This window comes from Carcharhinus amblyrhynchos, chromosome 1 (genome assembly GCF_965287045.1).
Source record: "Carcharhinus amblyrhynchos chromosome 1, sCarAmb.v2.hapA, whole genome shotgun sequence".
NCBI classification, from domain to species: Eukaryota; Metazoa; Chordata; class Chondrichthyes; order Carcharhiniformes; family Carcharhinidae; genus Carcharhinus; species Carcharhinus amblyrhynchos.
In genome coordinates, this window is record NC_137324.1 from 31,178,377 (window position 1) to 31,197,543 (window position 19,167).

Sequence of the window (19,167 nt, forward strand, 5' to 3'; positions counted from 1 at the left end):
GTGGGGTTAGCTGAACTGCTTTTGCAGAGAGTTGACGTGGACACAACAGGTTGAATGGTATCTTTCTGCATTATAACCATTTCATTATAACCACCTATCACACAAGAACATAAAAAAAGGAGCAGGCATAGGCCATTCAGCCCACTGAATCTGCTGCATGATTCTGTGAGATCATGGTTGATTTTCTGCTTCCACACCATGTTTCTGCATTGTTCCTGTATCCCTTCATGTTTTTAATATGGAGAAACCTATCGCTCTCAGTTTTGAACATACTCAATGACTAAGCATCCACAGTCCGCTGGGGCAGAGAATTCCAAAGATTTCACCACCCTCAGAGTGAAGAAATTCCTCCTCATCTCAGTCCCAAATTGCCAGCCTCTTATTCTGAGACTATGTACTCTGGTTCTAGCCAAAGGAAACATCTTCCCTACGTCTACATTGTTGCAGACTTGAAGAATTTTATATGTTTGAATGAGATCACATCTCATTCTTCTGAACTCCAGAGAAAACAAGCCCAGTTTGTTTAATCTGTCCTCAAATGTCAACCCTTCCATCCCAGGGACTAGTTTGGTGAACTTTAGTTGCAATCCCTCTCTGGCAAATGTATCTTTCCTTAGGTAAGGAGATCCAAACTGCCCACAATATTCCAGAGCCAGGGTACTTTGGAAACCCAAGGAGTTGGCAGTAAACACATCCCCCACTGTAGTGGTTGCCCCACAGTCATTTACACTCCAATGAGTCTTTATTGGCTGGAGGCAGCATTTCTGCCCCTCAATTGCCTCACAGGCCAATCAGCTCTTCAATTCAGGCCTCAGTCACTGTCTGTGTGGAGTTTGCACATTCTCCCCATGTCAACGTGAGTTTCCTCCAGGTGCTCCGGTTTCCTTCCACGGTCCAAAGATATGCGGTAAAGATGGTAAATTGACCCTTAGTGTCAAGGGGATTAGCAGGGTAAGTACCAAGCAACCACAGGGTTCAGATCTCTTCCGGGGCACCTGATGTTAAAAGGAGGCTTCTGAGGGAGGTACCCCCTCCTCCCTACCCACCCAAGGTCTGAACAGAGTTAATTTTTGGGTTTTCCCTCAGCTCCTGAGCCCGTCCCACTACTGTTCACCAGAAAATTGAGGCTTGGTGGGAACCAGCTGTTATGTGGTCAGTAAATGGTCACTTAAGAGGCACAAATGAGGCAAGAGGAAGAGGCCAGTTCAGGTTCAGTTAACCCAGTATGAAATTGCAGAGCAGTTGGGGCAGATGGGGAGCCGGTGAGAGGGCCATCCCAATAATTTTACAGAAAACACCTGCCTACAAATCCATCAGTGGAGGAAGGTAAAAGTCTGCCCTAGGTGCAATCGCACCAAGGCTCTTTATAATTGCAGTAAAACAGCAAAGAACAAAGAAAATTACAGCACAGGAATAGCCCCTTCGGCCCTCCATGCCTGCACTGACCGTGCAACCTGAATTAACTATAAACCTCAACCCTTCTGAGGACCATATCCCTCTATTCCCATCCTATTTATCAAAATGCCCCTTAAAAGTCACTATCGTATCTGCTTCCACTACCTTCCCCAGCAATGAGGTCTAGGCACCCACTCTGCATAAAAGATTTGCCTTGTACATCTCCTTTAAACCTTGCCCCTCGCACCTTAAACTTGTGCCCCCTAGTAATTGACTCTTCCACCCTGGGAAAAAGCTTCTTGAGTGTCCACTCTGTCCATGCCTCTCATAATCTTGTAGACAACCGAGCTCCTATACTCAAATTGTCTTAATTGCTTGCAGTACCTGCATGTTAGCTTTTGGTGAATCATAAGCAAGAACTCACCCACTGCTGCGGTAATACCAGCAGTGGCCAGGTAAGGCCCTTAAATGGTCATTAATTGTCCATCTCAGGGCATCAATTGGTGGTGAGGTAGGAAGCCAGTACTTGGGCATCCTGCCACAGACTTTGTCAGGATGAGGGCCAGAAGGTGAGGGGTTATCTGATTAAATGCCCCACCATTACCACAAAACCCACCACTGAAGAAAGCATTAAATTCTGCCTGTGGTGTTTGACTTTTCAATTTAGAGCAAAAATAGTTCAGACATTGGATTCAGAACATTCAGTGAATGCCCTGTAGACTTATATGTGGTATTTATAAGACTCATCAAACATGAAGGAGCCAAATCTCCCATCTTGGGCTCATCTGAGACTTAGATGCATGTCAAGATGCTGTGGAAATCCTGACACACAGACTTATTTGGCAATTGCTCAGAAAGTTTCAACTTCTGATGGACAATTCTCCTGCTCCCCAGGACTCTCCACAAATGTCTCTGGGGAGAATGTTCCTGTCCACCCGCCACAGGAATCATAGTGGGTGGGAGTTGGACCATGCAAAGGTTCATTGACGTCAGAGGATGGGATTTTCCAGTTTTGGGGCGAGTGCATCTGGAAAATCCCACCCTCTGATTCTGAGTTAGAGTCAAAGATTTCAGATAGTTCCATGGTACTTACCTGGATAGTTATCCAGGAAATGTCAGGCAGATTGAAATCTAGTCTAACTATACAATTGATCACTTAATCACTCCCTGACCACCCAACTAAACCCCACCTCCCTCCACCACCAACCTGAGTCGCCTGCACTTCCAACCAGACCTGACTTTCCTCCAACTACCCACCAGACTACCCACCACATCTCCCAACCTGTCTGCCCTACCGGCCCCATCCGATTACACCCAACTACAATCCCTCCAGTCAGACCTGAAAACAACCTGACTACCCTCAACTTGACCCAATTACTGCCTAACCCAACTATCCACTTACCCAAATCACCAGTTACCATGAATCACCTGGTGCACCTGCCCATCCTACCTGCCTCACCTACCTATCCACCTCACCCATTTAACTCAGCCACCAACCCACTCATTTACCCTACCTACCTCATTCATATCTACGCTACCCACTTACAAACCTCACGCATATCTACACATCTTCCCTATCTACCAACCTATCTTACCCAACTACTCACCCTACCCTTTTACCCACCCATCTACCTTGCCCATCTACTCAGTCATTCGCTGACTCACACGTTCACCCATTCATCCACTTCCCTATTCATTGATCCATTCTATTAACTGGACGTTTAAACTTGCCATACAGTTACTAGTGCTGTAAAAAAGGGGGCGTGTCCTGTCTTCCCCCAACTCAGGGGAATGCTGCGGTGTGCATTTCTATGATGGCTGGGATTGGAAGACCCCAGAAGAAATGCTTAGCAGCATCAAGTCAGGGAAATTTCAAGAGCAATGGCAACCCGATCATTGACATTGCTCAGAAGATCCAAACCATCGTTGCATACCCATTAAAAATATACATGTTTGTTTTCAAGCAAAGTCATTTCGGTCACTTTGTAATAGATGTTCAATTCGTTACATAATAAGTACACATAACAAGATTTTGAATCATGTCTGGTGTGGCTCACTTCCAGAAACCACTGGACCTGATTTTAATCGTGTCTAACTGGATGAATTGAAAGGGAATTAAAATCAGGCCCAGTATTATGTCAACAGGGATAAGGCAAAATTAACCATAGCCAAAGGTTTCTAGTCATTATATGATGTATCCAGACTAATTTTTCTGTCTTCTATATTAGTTTTATTGCATATTTTTCAGTTCCATTCGATTTAGAACCTGTTTGACTTGAAGAAACAGTAACTGCATCTTAAGGTATGGAAAAACAATAAAAAGCAATTTAAACAACATTTAAATTTGAGTTCAACTATTTTTGAATGCCACAGGATGAAATTTCCTTGGACACGACAAACCCTCAGAAAACCAAAATGGACAAATTGATAGAAATCCTCAACAGCATGAGGAACAACAGTAGTGATGTGGACTCCAACCTCACCACATTCATGGAGGAGGCACAGAACTCTACCAACTCAGAGGAGATGCTAAGCGAGATAGTTAAAACTATTTATCATAAGGCTGTTACGGACAGGAGTTTTGCTTCAACGGCTGCCAAATTGTGCGACAAAATGTCTCTCTTCATGGTGGAAGGAACTAAATTCCGAAGCTTGCTCCTCAATATGTTGCAGGTAAGGATGGGTTTAGTTGTTATATAAAAGTTACAACATGGAAGCAGGCCATACATCCAAACCAGTTATCCACTGCATGAGTAGTTGCATAAATCCCATGTACTCTGCTATGTTCCCCGATCCCTTGGTCTCCCACAATACTGTCGAGCATTTTTAAATGTTGCTATGATATTTGCTTCAGTCGCCAACTCCAGGACTGAATTCCAGGACTGCATTCCACAGCCTCATAACTTTGTTCTTTCTGTCCTAGATCTCCTTGTTCTAGAGTCTTCAACAGTTGGAAACAGTTTGTTTCTATCTATTCATTCACTATTGTCTCATACTGGGACAAAATAGTCCCAATTTTTCACATTTTTTTGTGCTTGTATTTCTCAGACTAGACAACACTTGGTGAATGGCACACTCTCTGTTGACACAATTCCACTCCACCCCTCTCCCCCCCTCGCTGTCCCCCATACTGTGGAGCCCAAAACTCTACACTTCACATTAGCTGTGGGCTTACTAAGATTTTAGCAAGATTCACCATTATACCTTGCCTCTGCCTTCTATACTCTATACCCTTCACCATAAAACTGAGCAATCCATTTGTTTTGTAAGGCCTTATCCACTTTGGGTGCTGCTTTTAATGTATTATGGTCCTGAATCCAATTTTCCCTGTTCTCCATGTCACTGGTTTTGCTCTATTCAAAGTGTAACTATTATTTTTATAACCAATATATACCACCTCATTTTTACTGACATTAAAATTCCATCTGCAAATGTTTTGTCCATATTAATATCCACTTTAGTTTTCTGAGGTCCTCCAAAATTATTTACCGTGCCTCCTATTTTGGTATCATTTTCAAATGTGAACCTCCCTCGCGTTATCCTTAAATCATCGATGTGCATATTTGTTGTGACATGCTGTTGCTACAGAAACACAACTAACTCTCATGGAGCAAGTAGACAAATTATTAAGAGACACTGCAATCACCTGACTGCATCATAAAACGTTAAGCTAAGAGCTATTTTACTGCTATGCTTGTTGGCCTTGTTAACCATGTGTATGATTTAAAACTACTGACTACACAGTGAATCATTAAGTATGATACTAAGCTATATAAATTAGAAGGGCTCTAGGTTTGGTTTTAGCTGCAATGCCCCCGTAATCAATAGTCTGCCAACCCTCATTGTCTGGGATTTATTTAGCACCTTCCATGATGTCAGGATTTCCAAATGCATTTCATAGCCACTTGCTTATTTTGAATCATAGGCAGACGGAACAAACAATTTGCGCAGATGAATTAGCAGTTAATCCATTCTGGTGGCATTAGATAAGAGATAAACGTTGAGCAAGACATTGTGTAAACTGCCTTGCTCTTGCTTAGATTGTTCCAAGGGGTCTTTCACATGCACGTGAACAGGTATTTCAAGCCTTGGTGTAATGCTTCATCTGAAATATAGCCTCTTTAACAATGCAGTGCACCTTCAGTATTACACGGAAGGAACAGCCTAGATTTTGTGCTCACATTCTTTTGTGGGGAAGCAGGCGTCTTGAACCCACAATTATCCCAGCCAATCAGAGCTAATGACTGAGCAAACTGACATTGATACTGCTAATTTAGTCAAAATTTTGTGTAGAGCTCCTCCAACTGCGTAATAAACTCTTCATTCGTTGGCACCCTAAGCCATTGGCTTAGGCTGAATGGTGTACTTTAGACATTTATTTGAGAGTCTTCCATTTTTATCTTTAGAGGTTAAAAAGAGATTTCACATAACTTCATCTTAGATGTCAAATGAATTGGGCAAAATCCACAATGAGACAAATTGTCCATTGTCTGTGGAAGGGATGGGCTAAATGCCTTTTCTCGAGACATGGCTATAAATTTGTTTTTTCCCTGGATCGTGAAGACAATGAGGATGAAATAGGGTGGGGCAGGGCAGTGCGACGTAAGAAATCAACTGCAAACGTGAATGGGTTACACCTGCAGCCTCTCCAGAGGACTGTGGTTAGACTTGCTAGCCATCTCAATGCTCTAGATCATATGATGGGAGGACGTGGTGATGTTACAAGACCAGGGGACGTGTCCGAAAACTGGACAGATTTTAAGCTGCCATCACCTGATTTTTCCTTCTCACCAACATCTTTGGTCTAACTGTAAGGCTGAAAACCTCTTTGCAGCTGCTCCCACTCCATCACCAACACTTTAATAAAATGTAGCAAGAGCTGGTGAGACAACATCTGGAGTAGCGTGAGCAGTTTTGCTCCCCTTATTTAAGGAAAGATATTATTTCATTGGAGGAAGTTCACTCGGATGATCATAAGAACTAGGAGCAGGAGTAGGCCATCTTGGCCCCTTGAGCCTTCTCCACCATTCAGTAAGATCATGGCTGATCTTTTTATGGAGTCAGCTCCACTTACCCACCTACTCACCATAACCCTTAATTCCTTTACTGTTCAAAAATTTATCTGTCCTTGCCTTAAAAACATTCGATGAGTTAGCCTCAATTGCTTCATTGGGCAGGAAATTCGACAGATTCACAATCCTTTGTGTGAAAAAGTTTCTCCTCAACTTAGTCCTAAATTTGCTTCTCCTTATTTTGAGGCTATGCCCCCTGGTTCTAGTTTCACCCACCAATGGAAACAACTTCCCTACTTCTATCTTATCTATTCCCTTCATAATCTTGTATGTTTCTGTAAGATCTCCCCTCATTCTCCTGAGTTCCAATGAGTATAGCCCCAGTCTACTAAGTCTCTCCTCATAAGCCAACCCTCTCAACTCCAGAATCAACCTAGTGAATCTCCTCTGCATCCCCTCCAGTGCCAGTATAGTGTGGCCCCATTATGGTTGGGACCCATAAAATGTTTTCGCGAGAAAAGTGGGGCCGCGCTAAATCGGGGTTCAAGAAAATCAGCGTTCAAACTGATTAAGTGGAACTGGAGGAGAACAAAAGCATCTTTCACAGTAGTTGTGATTTGTGACAGAATCACTGATTGTACCCTAAGCAGAAGCTCTATCTCGCTATTCTTGTATTCATTTACTGCAGAATAGATACAGTGCAGCCCTGTTTTAAGAAACAGCAAAACAAAAGGTCCAATGATTCATTGCGTTACATCCGAATTTGCGCTAAATTGGGGCACGTAAAATCGGTGTTTCACTGTATATCCTTTCTCAAGTAAGGAGACCAAAAATGTACACAGTACTCCAGCTGTGGCCTCACCAGCACCTTATACAGCTGCAACATAATGTCCCTACTTTTAAACTCCATCCCTCCGGCAATAAAAGACAAAATTCCATTTGCCTTCTTAATTACCTGCTGCACCTGCAAACCAACTCCTTGAAATTCCTGCACAAGGGCACCCAGGTTCCTCTGCACAGCAGCATGCTGCAACTTTTTACCATTTAAGTGATTTTTTTGCCGTTATTCCCACCAAAATGGATGACCTCACATTTACATGATCCTGGTTGCTGGTTTTGAGACAGTCTCCATGTACCTGGATGTGGCAGCATCGGGGGTAATTTTAACCTCAGCTTGAAATCCCAAAGCCAAGACACCTTGAACTCACCCACTTGTTGTTTTAACGGATGTGGGAGGGCAGCCAACCTGCTTCAAGAGATAGTTAGCTCATTCACATGATTTAGTAGCATGCCTCAAATTGTAGCTCCCTTCTAGCTCAAATGCTGGCCAGCTACGTTTCCCAGACTCTAAGAAAGCCAACAATGGGAGGGATGCGGGACTGGGCGGTACAGTAGCACAGTGGTTAGCACTGCTGCTTCACAGCTCCAGGGTCCTGGGTTCGATTCCCAGCTCAGGTCACTCACTGTCTGTGTGGAGTTTGCACATTCTCCTCATGTCTGCATGGGTTTCCTTCGGGTACTCCGGTTTCCTCCCACAGTCCAAAGATGTGCGGGTTAGGTTGATTGGCCATGCTAAGAAATTGCCCCTTAGTATCTAGGGATGCATAGGTTAGAGGGATCAGTGGGTATAGTATGTAGGGATATGGTGTTGGGCCTGGGTGGGATTGTATTTGGTGCAGACTCGATGGGCCGAAGGGCCTCTTTGTGCACTGTAGGGTTCTATGATTCTATGATGTGTGGAAGAGACAAGTGCTTTTCCAGCACTGATGGTGGGCCTGGAGAAGCTGATGTGCTTCTCACCCACACCATCCCACCCCGGGATTAAAAACTATTCTGTCCATCACCAGCCTGGGACCAATGACAACTCTCCCATTCCCAACTCGGGATCACCAAACACACCCTACAATCCTCTCACTAACCACTCTCACCATCCCCACCCTGGGATCATCAGTCATCCCACACTGTCCCACTGGACAGTGATGAAAGTTATCTCCAATTGTAACAGGATCTTGATCAATTTGGGCTATTGGACTGATGAATGGCAGATGGAGTTTAATTAAGGCAAATGCAAAATAATGCATTTTGGTTGATTGAACCAGGGCATGACTTACTCAGTTAATGGTAGGGTGTCGGGGAGAGTTAGAGAACAAAGAGATCTACGGGTACATATTCATAGCTCCTTGAAAGTGGAGTCACAGATGGACAGAGTGGTGAAGAAGGCATTCGGCATATTTGGTTTCATTGGTCAGAAAATTGAATACAGGAGTTGGAATGTCTTGTTGAAGTTGTACAAGACATTGATAAGGCCACACTTGGAATATTGTGTGCAATTCTGGTCACCCTATTATAGAAAGAATATTATTAAACTAGAAAGAGTGCAGACAAGATTTACTAGGATGCTACCAGGATTTGATGGATTGAGTTATAAGGAGAGGCTGGATCGACTGGGACTTTTTTCTCTGAAGCGTAGAAGGCTGAGGGGTGATCTTATAGAAGTCCGTAAAATAATGAGGGACACAGATCAGTAGATAATCAATATCTTTTTCCCAAACATAGCAGAGTCTAAAACTAGAGAGCCTAGGTTTAAGGTGAGAGGAGAGAGATACAAAAGTGTCCAGAGGGGCAATTTTTTTTACGCAGAGGGTGGTGAGTGTCTGGAACAAGTGCCAGAGGTAGTAGTAGAGGCAGGTATAATTTTGTCTTTTAAAAAGCATTTCGATCGTTACATGGGTACGATGGGTATAGAGAGATATGGGCCAAATGTGGGCAATTGGGATTAGTTTAGGGGTTTAAAAAAAGGGCGGCATGAACAAGTTGGGCCAAAGGGCCTGTTTCCATGCTGTAAATCTCTATGACTCTATGATACTCCACCCAGGGACCACCAACTACTCTCCCACCCTACCCTGGAATCACCAAGCACTCCCACCACCCTGCACCCATATTATCAACTCTTCCCCTACCCTTATCTTGGAATATCCAATCACTCTTCCCATTTCCATCCTTGGATCACCAAATATTCCCCCCACTCATGTGAATACTGACCATCCCACCCCTCCCCCCCACCCCATCCTGGGACCACCAATCATTCCTGCAACCACACATCACAATATCAACCATTCCCCACTCCATTTTGGGATTACTGACCACTTGACCCATCCCCACTCTGGAATCACCCACAGTTTTGTCGTCCCCACACACCACCGCACCCACCCCCCGAATAATCCCCTATCACTGCCCCTCTTACCTCCCCCACCCCCTCAGTCGCTGGGCTCCCGAACCTGTCTGGTCCAGCCTAGGCCAGTCACAACAACCCTCTTCCCGTTTCCCCCCCAACCCCACCAGCAGCCCTGACCAATCCCACCCCCCTCTCCCCAGTCCTGATGGCTATCTCCGGTTGCTGGCATCTGTCTCTCTCTGTCACCATCGAGTGCAGCAGGATCCAATCGCCCACCAGTCTCCCCCCAGAGGTCCTGCTCTCTTTGGTACTGCCCGATGCCTGATGAGCAGTGCCAAGGTGCCACCTTGGGCATTGCTGTTTTGCCCCTTGGGCAGTGCCAGGAAGTCAGGCTTGCATTGCTAAGGTGGCAGTGCCCAGGGGCATTACCCTTAACCCCAACCTCCTGGAGGGGCCTCCGTGGTCTCCCTTCACTCCAGTGGGATCAGGCTGCCAGCTTCCTGCAAGTGAGGAGCAATAGTAAACCCCTCAGGAGTGAAGCCGTGCAGGGAGTGGAGAGGTTCCAGCGGGTCCAGAGATTTCAATCCAGAACCTGCTAATCACATTGAAATCACATTTTAAATAATTTATGCAGCTCCTTGCCGATTTCTGGTACGGAGCTGACGGCACTGAAATCTAGTGCCTGGTGACTCGTGGAAGCTGGGCATCCAGCAGGGAACCCGCTAAACAGCCTCTGCATGAGTCTCCTGGCCCACTGCACTGCCAAAGCAGCGTAGCGGGCTGGAAGAATTACCCACATTATTTTGGGATATATGTGGGTATGTCAGTAATTTGCAACATGGCAAGATAGTCAGTGTGATTTGCTGAGGAGGAATGGTGAATTTACACCTTTGGTGTCACCACTAGGATTTCTGCTCAACTTGTGACTAAATATATTCAAGAGCATTTAATAGAAATTGATGCCAAGAATTGTCAATAACCGTATTATCAATACATTATGCAACCAAGACGATAGAGTGCACTTTGGTCTTGTCTGTCTCGCAATTCCTGTGTTCTGTCAATTGCACTATTTTACTATTTCCTCTCATTTGGCTTCCCAGTGCAATATTAGGGGCTGAATTTTAGACAGCCCATTGAGATGGGAACGCACAACAGCAGGGTTTATTTCACTGTGGAAGAGGCCTCACGTCAGTCTCCTGGTAGTATGAAAAGCTCTTTCAGTTCAGTCAGAGGGTGGAAGGGATATGGGATTTCAGGCCATGGCTGGCAGGATGTCAGTTAGGTTCATTAAAGAGATAAAATTGACACCCGTTGTCCCTGAGGTCCACCACCCGATTCGAGGACCCAGAATCAGGTGGGAGGATGTCTGCTGAAAACCAGCACTCACCCTTACTTCTTACCTTTTATACCATGAGCCCCTACCCCACCATCAACACCACCACATCCCCATATCCCCCATTCCACCATCACTCTTTTAGGCCTGTGGTGGGTGGAGTGCTGGCAGCGACCAGTGGCCTGCCTCCAGTTGGCCAGTAGCTCTCGGTCGGCGGGATATCCACCACCAGGAATCTCAATCAGAGGGAAGGCCAGGCCTTAAGTGTCCAGAAGGACAGTTGATTCCGGTAGGCATCTCTCAATGTTCCCTACCGTTCTACATAGAAAATAGGGGCAGGAATAGGCCATTCAACCCGTCTAGCCTGCTTCACCATTAAATATGATCATGGCTGATCATCTATCTCAATGTCATACTCCCATGATTCCCCTTTCATTAACTAATGTTGATTTTGTTCAATCTCATTGATAATATACTCTTGCATTTTCCTACCACTGATGTTAGATTAACCAATCTGTAATTCGCTATTTTCTCCCTCCCTCCTCTTTTAACTAGCGATGTTAGGTTTTCCACCCTCCAGTCTGCCAGGGATGTTCCAGAATCTACAGAATTTTGGAAGATGATAACCAACGCATCCACAATTTCCATGGCCACCTCTTATACTGCCCTGGGGCGTAGATTATCCAGCCCTGGGGGTTTATCAGTATTCAGTCCCATTAATTTCCCCAGCGCTATATATTTTATTGTTATTAATTTCCTTCAATTCCCCTTTCTTTCTAAACCTTTGGTTTCCTAGCATGTCTGGGAAGTTATTTGTATCTTCCTCCGTGAAGCAGAACTAAAATAACTGTTTAATTGTTCTGCTATTTCCTCGTTCTTTGTCATAAATTCTCCTGTTTCGGATTACAAGGAAGCTACATTTGTCTTCTTCAGTTTTATATACTTATTTACATACTTTTGTGTTATTTGTAAGTTTATTCTCATAGTCTATTTTTCCCAACTTAATTGATCTGTTGGTCATCTGCTGAAATCCGAATTGCTCCCAATTCTCAGGCTTGCTACTTTCTCTAGCAACTTTACATGTCTCTTCTATGGATCCAATATCAATCTTAATTTCTTTTGTTAACAATGGTTGGGCTGCTTTTCTTGTTGTGCTTTATGCCAGGAAGGAATGTATAACTGTTGCAACGTGTACACTTCTTCCCTAAATATTCACCATTGTCTATCCATTGATAAACCTTTTAATGAAGTTTCCCAATCTATCTTGGCCAACTTATGCTTCATATCTTCGTAGCTTCCTTTGTTTAATTTGGGACCCTAACTTCAGATTGAACATGCCACTTTCCATCCTAATGAAGAATTCCATTATATTGTGGTCACTTTTCCCCAAAGAACCCCACAAAACAAGATTATTTGTTAACCCCTTCTCTTTGCATAAAGCCAAATCTAGGATAGCATGTTCCCTCATTGGTTCTCCAACTGGTGGGCAAGACCCCCATCAGCCCCACAAAATCCCTGATTACTTTGTGCCAAAATCTGACAATTGGCACATTACACAATCAATTTGAGGATGAACTTTACATTCTCTGTCACAGTCTGATTTTTTTTTTGTAAATGTACCCTTCGTTTTCATTTCCCTTGCCCACTTCAGCCACAGTTCCCCACTCAAGTTCATCTTCCTATGCCATTCTTCAGCTAGCCGTTGGAATATGGATGACCTGTCCTTTTTATTTTATTTCTTATCTGTCTTATCTTCAACTGACTGCACTAGTAAAATTTCTGAAATATTGGATGATTTTATCTAGGGATAGATTAAGCATCAGTCTGAAGAGGATTAAATAGGGAGGGACTGCATTCTGAGTGACTGACTACAAAACAAAAACCTACAAGAAAAGTTACAGTATTAGTAACAGGGAATGAATTAAAGTAAGATTCAGAGAAAAGTTAGGAATCAGCAAACATAACATAATTAAATTTAATTTTGAAATGAATAAGGAGAAAGCACAGTCAAACTTAATTGAAAAAAAAATTCAGATGGAGATGCAAGAGTGCTTAAGTGTGTTGGAAGAAAAAAGTAACTTGTTAGTATGTGAAGCAACAGTTGAAAGATATAACTGTGAGATTGGTCTCAACCAGGATCTTGGGTTCATGTCACACTATTTGTAACCTCCATGACTTGCCTGGGCTTGCAACATCTCACTTATTGTCCTGTCTGGAGACAATACACATCTCTTTAATCTATGCTTAATGCTATCTCCACTCACGTTGTCTGCACCTTTACAACTTGAATAGTTGTAAAGACTTGCATACTAATAAGTATTCTGTAAATTGAGTATGTGCCTTTATATGCTCTGTTTGTGATCAGAACTTCCCATTCACCTGACAAAGGGGAAAAGCCCCGAAAGCTAGTGGTATTTGCTACCAAATAAACCTGTTGGACTTTAACCTGGTATTGTGAGACTTCTTACTGTGTTTACCCCAGTCCAATGCCGGCATCTCCACATCACAGATTGATACAACACAGTCTAAGAAAATTTCAGCGGGGGAAAAAATGGTTCTGTGGAATGGGCTGAAGAAAAGCTTTCAGCCGTTGTAAAGAAAAAGGTATTTGTGATGACATTAGAAAAATGAGTGTCATGAAGAAGGGAGTGTAAGCACTCAAAAAAATAATTATTACGGTAGTTGTGGAAATGGCACCTTAACTTAATGAATGCTTTGCTTTAATATTTACGGAGGAAGCTGAAGGAAGACTTCATTGGTGGTGGAAAAGCTTGTGGGTGAAGAGTAAAAAGTCAATCAGTAGATACATATATATTAATAAATAAAGAGTTCTTAATGGAGTCAGATCGTAACATTTATTGTCCAGGACCAAATGGGAATTGCCCAGATAACGGAAAGAGATTACTAATGAAGTAGTGGAAATACTAGCCCTGATGTTTCAAAATATATTTGTGATAGCAGTTGTATCCAAGAACCACAGTGTGGGAATTTGTTTTTATTAATTTGTAGGGCCTGGGCATTTCTGGTTGGCCCAGCATTTATTGTTCGGAGGGTAGTTGAGAGTCAACCACATTGCTGTGGCTCTAAAGTCACATGTAGGTCAGACCGGGTAAGGACAGCAGATTTCCTTTCCTTGTGAGTTTTTCCAAAAATCAATAATGAATTCATGGTCGTCAGTAGATTCTTAATTTCAGATTTTTTTATTGAATTCAAATTGCACCATCTGCTGTGGCAGGATTTGAACCTGAGTCTCTAGAACATTAGTTGAGTTTCTAGATTAGTAGCCTAATGATGATACCAATAGGCCATCATCTCCCCTATATAAATAACCTTTGCTAGTACAGGAATTGAACCTACACTGTTGCCATTGTTCTGCATATATTCAAAAGGAGAAAAAGGAATAAACCAAGTAATTATTGAAGTTACTGTGAAAATCCCCAAGTCGTCACACTCCAGCACCTCTGGATACACTGAGGAAGAATTTAGCATGGCCAATGTTATAGTAGGAAAATGATCATCAACCATAATTAGAGATAGAATAAATGCATATTTAAAATAACCTGGATTAATGAAATAGCATCAAAAGAATATGTGAAAGATATATCACGAATGACCAACTTAATATATCTTTAAGAGAACAATTGAAGAAGTTGAAGGCACACTAGTAACTACTCCAACCAGTGCAGAGTTTTCTCACTGATTCCCATTAACTCCACTTTTGCAAGGACTTCTTGATGTCACACTCAGTCAAATGCTATCTTGATGTCAAGGACAGTCAGTCTCACCTCACCTCTGAAGTTTAATTCTTTTGTCCATCTATGAACCAAAGCTGCAATGAGGTCTGGAACTGAGTGGTTCTGGCAGAACTCAAACTGAGCATCAATGAGTGAGCGGATTATTGTTAAGCAGTTGCCATTTGATAGAACTGTTAATAACCACTTCCATCACTTCACTGATGATCGAGAGTGGACGGATGGGGACATAATTGGCTGGGTTGGATTTGTGCTGTTTTGTGTATGAGACACACCTGGGTCATTTTTCACATTGCTGGGCATGGTGCCACAGTGGTTAGCACTGCTGCCTTACAGAGCCAGGGACCAGGTTTAATTCCTGACTTGGGTCACTGTCTGTGTGGAGTCTGCACGTTCTCCCCTTGTCTGTGTAGGTTTCCTCTGGGTGCTCCAGTTTCCTCCCACAATCCAAAAGACATGCTGGTTAGGTGCATTGGCCTTGCTAAATTCTCCCTCAGTGTACCCGAACAGGAGTGCTCGCTGAGTGAGGAGACTCGCAGATTTTCACAGTAACTTTGTTGCAATGTTAATGTAAGCCTACTTACTAATAAATAAATTTAAAAGACACCGGTGTTGTAGTTGTACTGAAACAGCTTGGCTAATGGGCACAGCAAGTTCTGGAGTGGAATATTTTCATGGCATTTGCAGTATCCAGTGCCTTTAGCCCTTTCTTGATATTATGTGCAGTGTATCAAATTTGCTTAAGATTAGCATCTGTGATGCTGGGATCACCTGAGGAGGCTGTGGTGAAGCAGTTGGGTAAGTGTGAAATGTTGTTTAATACTGATAAATAAGAACATAAGAAATAGGAGCAGGAGTAGGCCATCTAGCCCTTTGAGCCTGCCCCGCCTCTCTAGTAACAATAATGTCATTGAGACCCTCCAGTCCTACCACCTTTCCATCGCTAACACCCGGCAAATTATTCACGTCCTCCTCCGTGAAGACCGAAACAAAAAAGTTATTCAAGACCTCAGCCATTTCCCCATCCCCTACCACTAAATCCCCCCTCTCATCCTCTAAGGGCCCAACGTTCACCCTAGCCAGCCTCTTCCTTTTTATATATTTATAAAAACTCTTACTATCCTTTTTTATATTAAGCGATAGCCCAGCTTCATAGTTTATCCTACCCTTCTTTATCAACTTCTTTGTCAATCTTTGTTGACACTTAAGCCTCTTTGTGAGGTAATATGTTTTAGATGAATAAGGAAGAGTAGAAATTACAGAAAGGATATTATTAAATTAGAAAGAGTGCAGAAAAGATTTACTAGGATGCCACCAGAACTTGATGGTTTGAGCTATAGGAGAGGGTGGATAGACTGGGTCTTTTTTCTTTGGAGCGAAGGAGGCTGAGGGGTGATCTTATAGAGGTCTATAAAATAATGAGGGGCATAGATAAGCTAGATAGTCAATATCTTTTCCCAAAGGTAGGAGAGTCTAAAACTAAGGGCATAGGTTTAAAGTGAGAGGGGAGAGATACAAAAGTGTCCAGAGGGGCAATTTTTTCACACACAGGGTGGTGAGTGTCTGGAACAAACTGCCAAAGGTAGTAGTAGAGGCGGGTACAATTTTGTCTTTTTAAAAGCATTTTGGTAGTTACATGGGAACAATGGGTGTAGAGGGATATGAGCCAAATGTGGCAAGTGGCAAGCTTAGGGGTTAAAAAAAAGGCAGCATGGACAAGTTGAGCCAAAGGGCCTGTTTCCATGCTGTAAACCTCTGTGATTCTATAACCTTAAGAACATAAGAACATAAGAAATAGGAGCAGGAGTAGGCCTAGTTTGGGGGCGTTTAAGAGATCCGTGGATAGGTTTATGGACGAAAAGGGATTGGTTTAGGTTAGTGGGTCATTGTTTTTTAACTGGTCGGCGCAACATCGTGGGCCGAAGGGCCTGTTCTGCGCTGTAGTGTTCTATGTTCTATGTTAACTAGCCTTCGAGCCTGCCCCGCCATTCAATAAGATCATGGCTGATCTGTCTTGGCTCAGTTCCACATTCCCGCCCTCTCCCCATAACCCTTAATCCCCTCTCTTATCAAAAACCCATCAACCCGCGTCTTAAAAATATTTAGCGAGGCAGCCTCCACCACTTCAACGGGCAGAGAATTCCAGAGATTCACCACCCTTTGAGTGAAGAAGTTCCTCCTCAACTCCGTTCTAAACCGCCCCCCCTTTATCTTGAGGCTGTGCCCCCTAGTCCTACTATCCTTTCTGAGCGGGAAGAGTCTCTCCACCTCTATCCTATCCATCCCATTCATCATCTTATACGTCTCAAAGAGATCTCCCCTCATTCTTCTAAACTCTAACGAGTACAAGCCCAGTTTATTCAGCCTCTCCTCATAGCTCAACCCCCTCAACTCCGGCATCAGCCTAGTAAACCTCCTCTGCACTCCCTCCAAGGCCAAAATATCCTTGCATAAGTACGACGCCCAAAACTGCACACAGTACTCCAGCTGCGGCCTCACCAATGCCCTTTACAGCCGCTTAAGTCATAATTTTTTCAATGCATAAAAGGTGTGGACAGTTTTTTTTTAATTTCAAAATGCTCATGTGCTTTGGATGTGCTTATTGAGAAAGATTGAATGCAAAACTGCAGTTCATGGTGGCTCTATGAAGTTAGGACACTTCCAGAATCCTGTGTGCAGGTTTAGGTTTCTCAGAAAAAAAACTAATGCAGATTTAGCAAGATGAGACCAAAAATAAGGGATCAAACATACGGGAAACGCCTGAGAAACTAAGCCTGCAGTCCTCTTGAAATGACAAGGTTGATGAATGATTGGTAGATGTTCTCAAAATGATTAAAGGAACAGGTAAGGTGGGTAATAAGTCGACTATTTCAAGTGGTTGATAAATTACAAAGCAAGGGGCCAAGTTGTCGAGCTGGATACATGAAGGAGGAAATTAAAATAATCATATCATTGCAGTGTGTCACCATGTGTGGATTGCTTTGCTACAGGATGTGAGTGAAGCTTAGTTGATTACAGCATTTAAAAGTTTCATTTTCTATATTTTCTCCACCCGCCATTGAAGGCGCTGAGACAGCTTCAATGCTGTAGTCCAGCAACAACTATTTTTTAAAAACAAAATACTGCAAAAGCTGGAAAAAACTCAGCAGACCTGGTAGCATCCATGGAGAAAGAACACAGTTAATATTTTGAGTCTGTATGACTTTTTTTAGAGCTCGTTTTTTTCACAGCTATTTATTAAATTTGCCAATAGTATGTGTGTAACACTGACAAAGCAATATTTATTCCCTATCCCAGTTTGCCCTCAGTGCATTGAGTCATATAGTGCAGACTGTCATTATGAATAGGCCAGATCAGTTAGGGGTGTACTGTGAAGAACATTAGCAAATCAGTTTGATGTAATGATAATCCAGTAGCTTTCACAGCTATTTTTCTGGGGTTAACCCAAGGTTGTCCAATAGAAGAGGTTGATTAGCCAGAGGAACTATATCGCTGTTACTTCACTATCGATGAATTAAAATCCTGCAGTTCTTTCCTCACAATACTGGGGGTGTACTAAACCATGTGGACTGCAGCGATTCAGGAAAGTGGCTCACCGCCACCTCTTAAGGCAGTTACAGATGGCAAATACTGGTACTCGTATCCTGCAAAAGAATTTAAAAAAGAATAGATATAGCAACACTGTTTTAGCTGCGTGCATACAGTTAGGTGAAAAATACAGTGCAGAGCAAAAGTACTTTATATGTATGGTTACTTAGCGATCAGCTACGACTATTCCATAACCAAGGAAGTAAAGCACTCGCAATGATCAAATGAAACACGAGCACACTCTGCTATTCATCTTCCATTTTACTAACAAAGCCACAAAAAAATGAAAACATACATTGATACATCATACAAGTCTGTAATTTCCTGAGACAAAATTTTATGCCCCCCACCCCCAAGAAGAAAAATCAGTCCCAAAGGATCAGCTTTAAACAAGACTGCTCCCCCCACCCCATCCCATAACATGCTTTGAGTAGCTGAGAGTAGGACTTCTGCCCCCACACTGGAAACCATAAACTGCAGCCCCTGGTCTCCCTCCCCTGCCACTTTTTTAAACATTGAATGACGCTGGCAATTTTCTAATCCAAAGTCACAGTTCCCAAATCAGAAACACAATTAGCTGCCTGTGGATAGTGGCTGATATGTTGGTCAACAACATGCTAGCCCATAAGTTGCCTGATTTTTAAAAATTTAGTTGCACAACTTGCTGTGAGAAATGAACTTCTCAATTCAACCCAATGCTATAACACAAGGCAACCATGTCATTAACACATGAAGGCTAAGTGTGAACAAATTTAACAAATCCCTACGGTGCAGAAGGAGGCCATTCAACCCATCAAGCGTGCACCAACTTTCCGACAGAGCATCTTTTATTCATGCTTACCCCCCCCCTTCCCTATACCTGTGACCCCACACATTTTTCCCCCTAATCCCCCTACACGTCTTTGGATACGA

At 43.1% G+C, this 19,167-nt stretch overlaps 1 protein-coding gene across 4 annotated transcripts in view; it reads left to right on the forward strand.

Moving 5' to 3' along the window:
• ctif (CBP80/20-dependent translation initiation factor) overlaps window positions 1–19,167 on the forward strand; it is a 263,224-nt gene that overhangs the window by 216,478 nt on the left and 27,579 nt on the right. For all 4 annotated transcript variants that reach the window (XM_080206055.1, XM_080206007.1, XM_080206130.1 and 1 more), the window contains one exon: window positions 3,769–4,068. In XM_080206055.1, coding sequence (XP_080062181.1) covers window positions 3,769–4,068 — 300 coding nt within the window. The remainder of the gene's footprint in view (window positions 1–3,768; window positions 4,069–19,167) is intronic.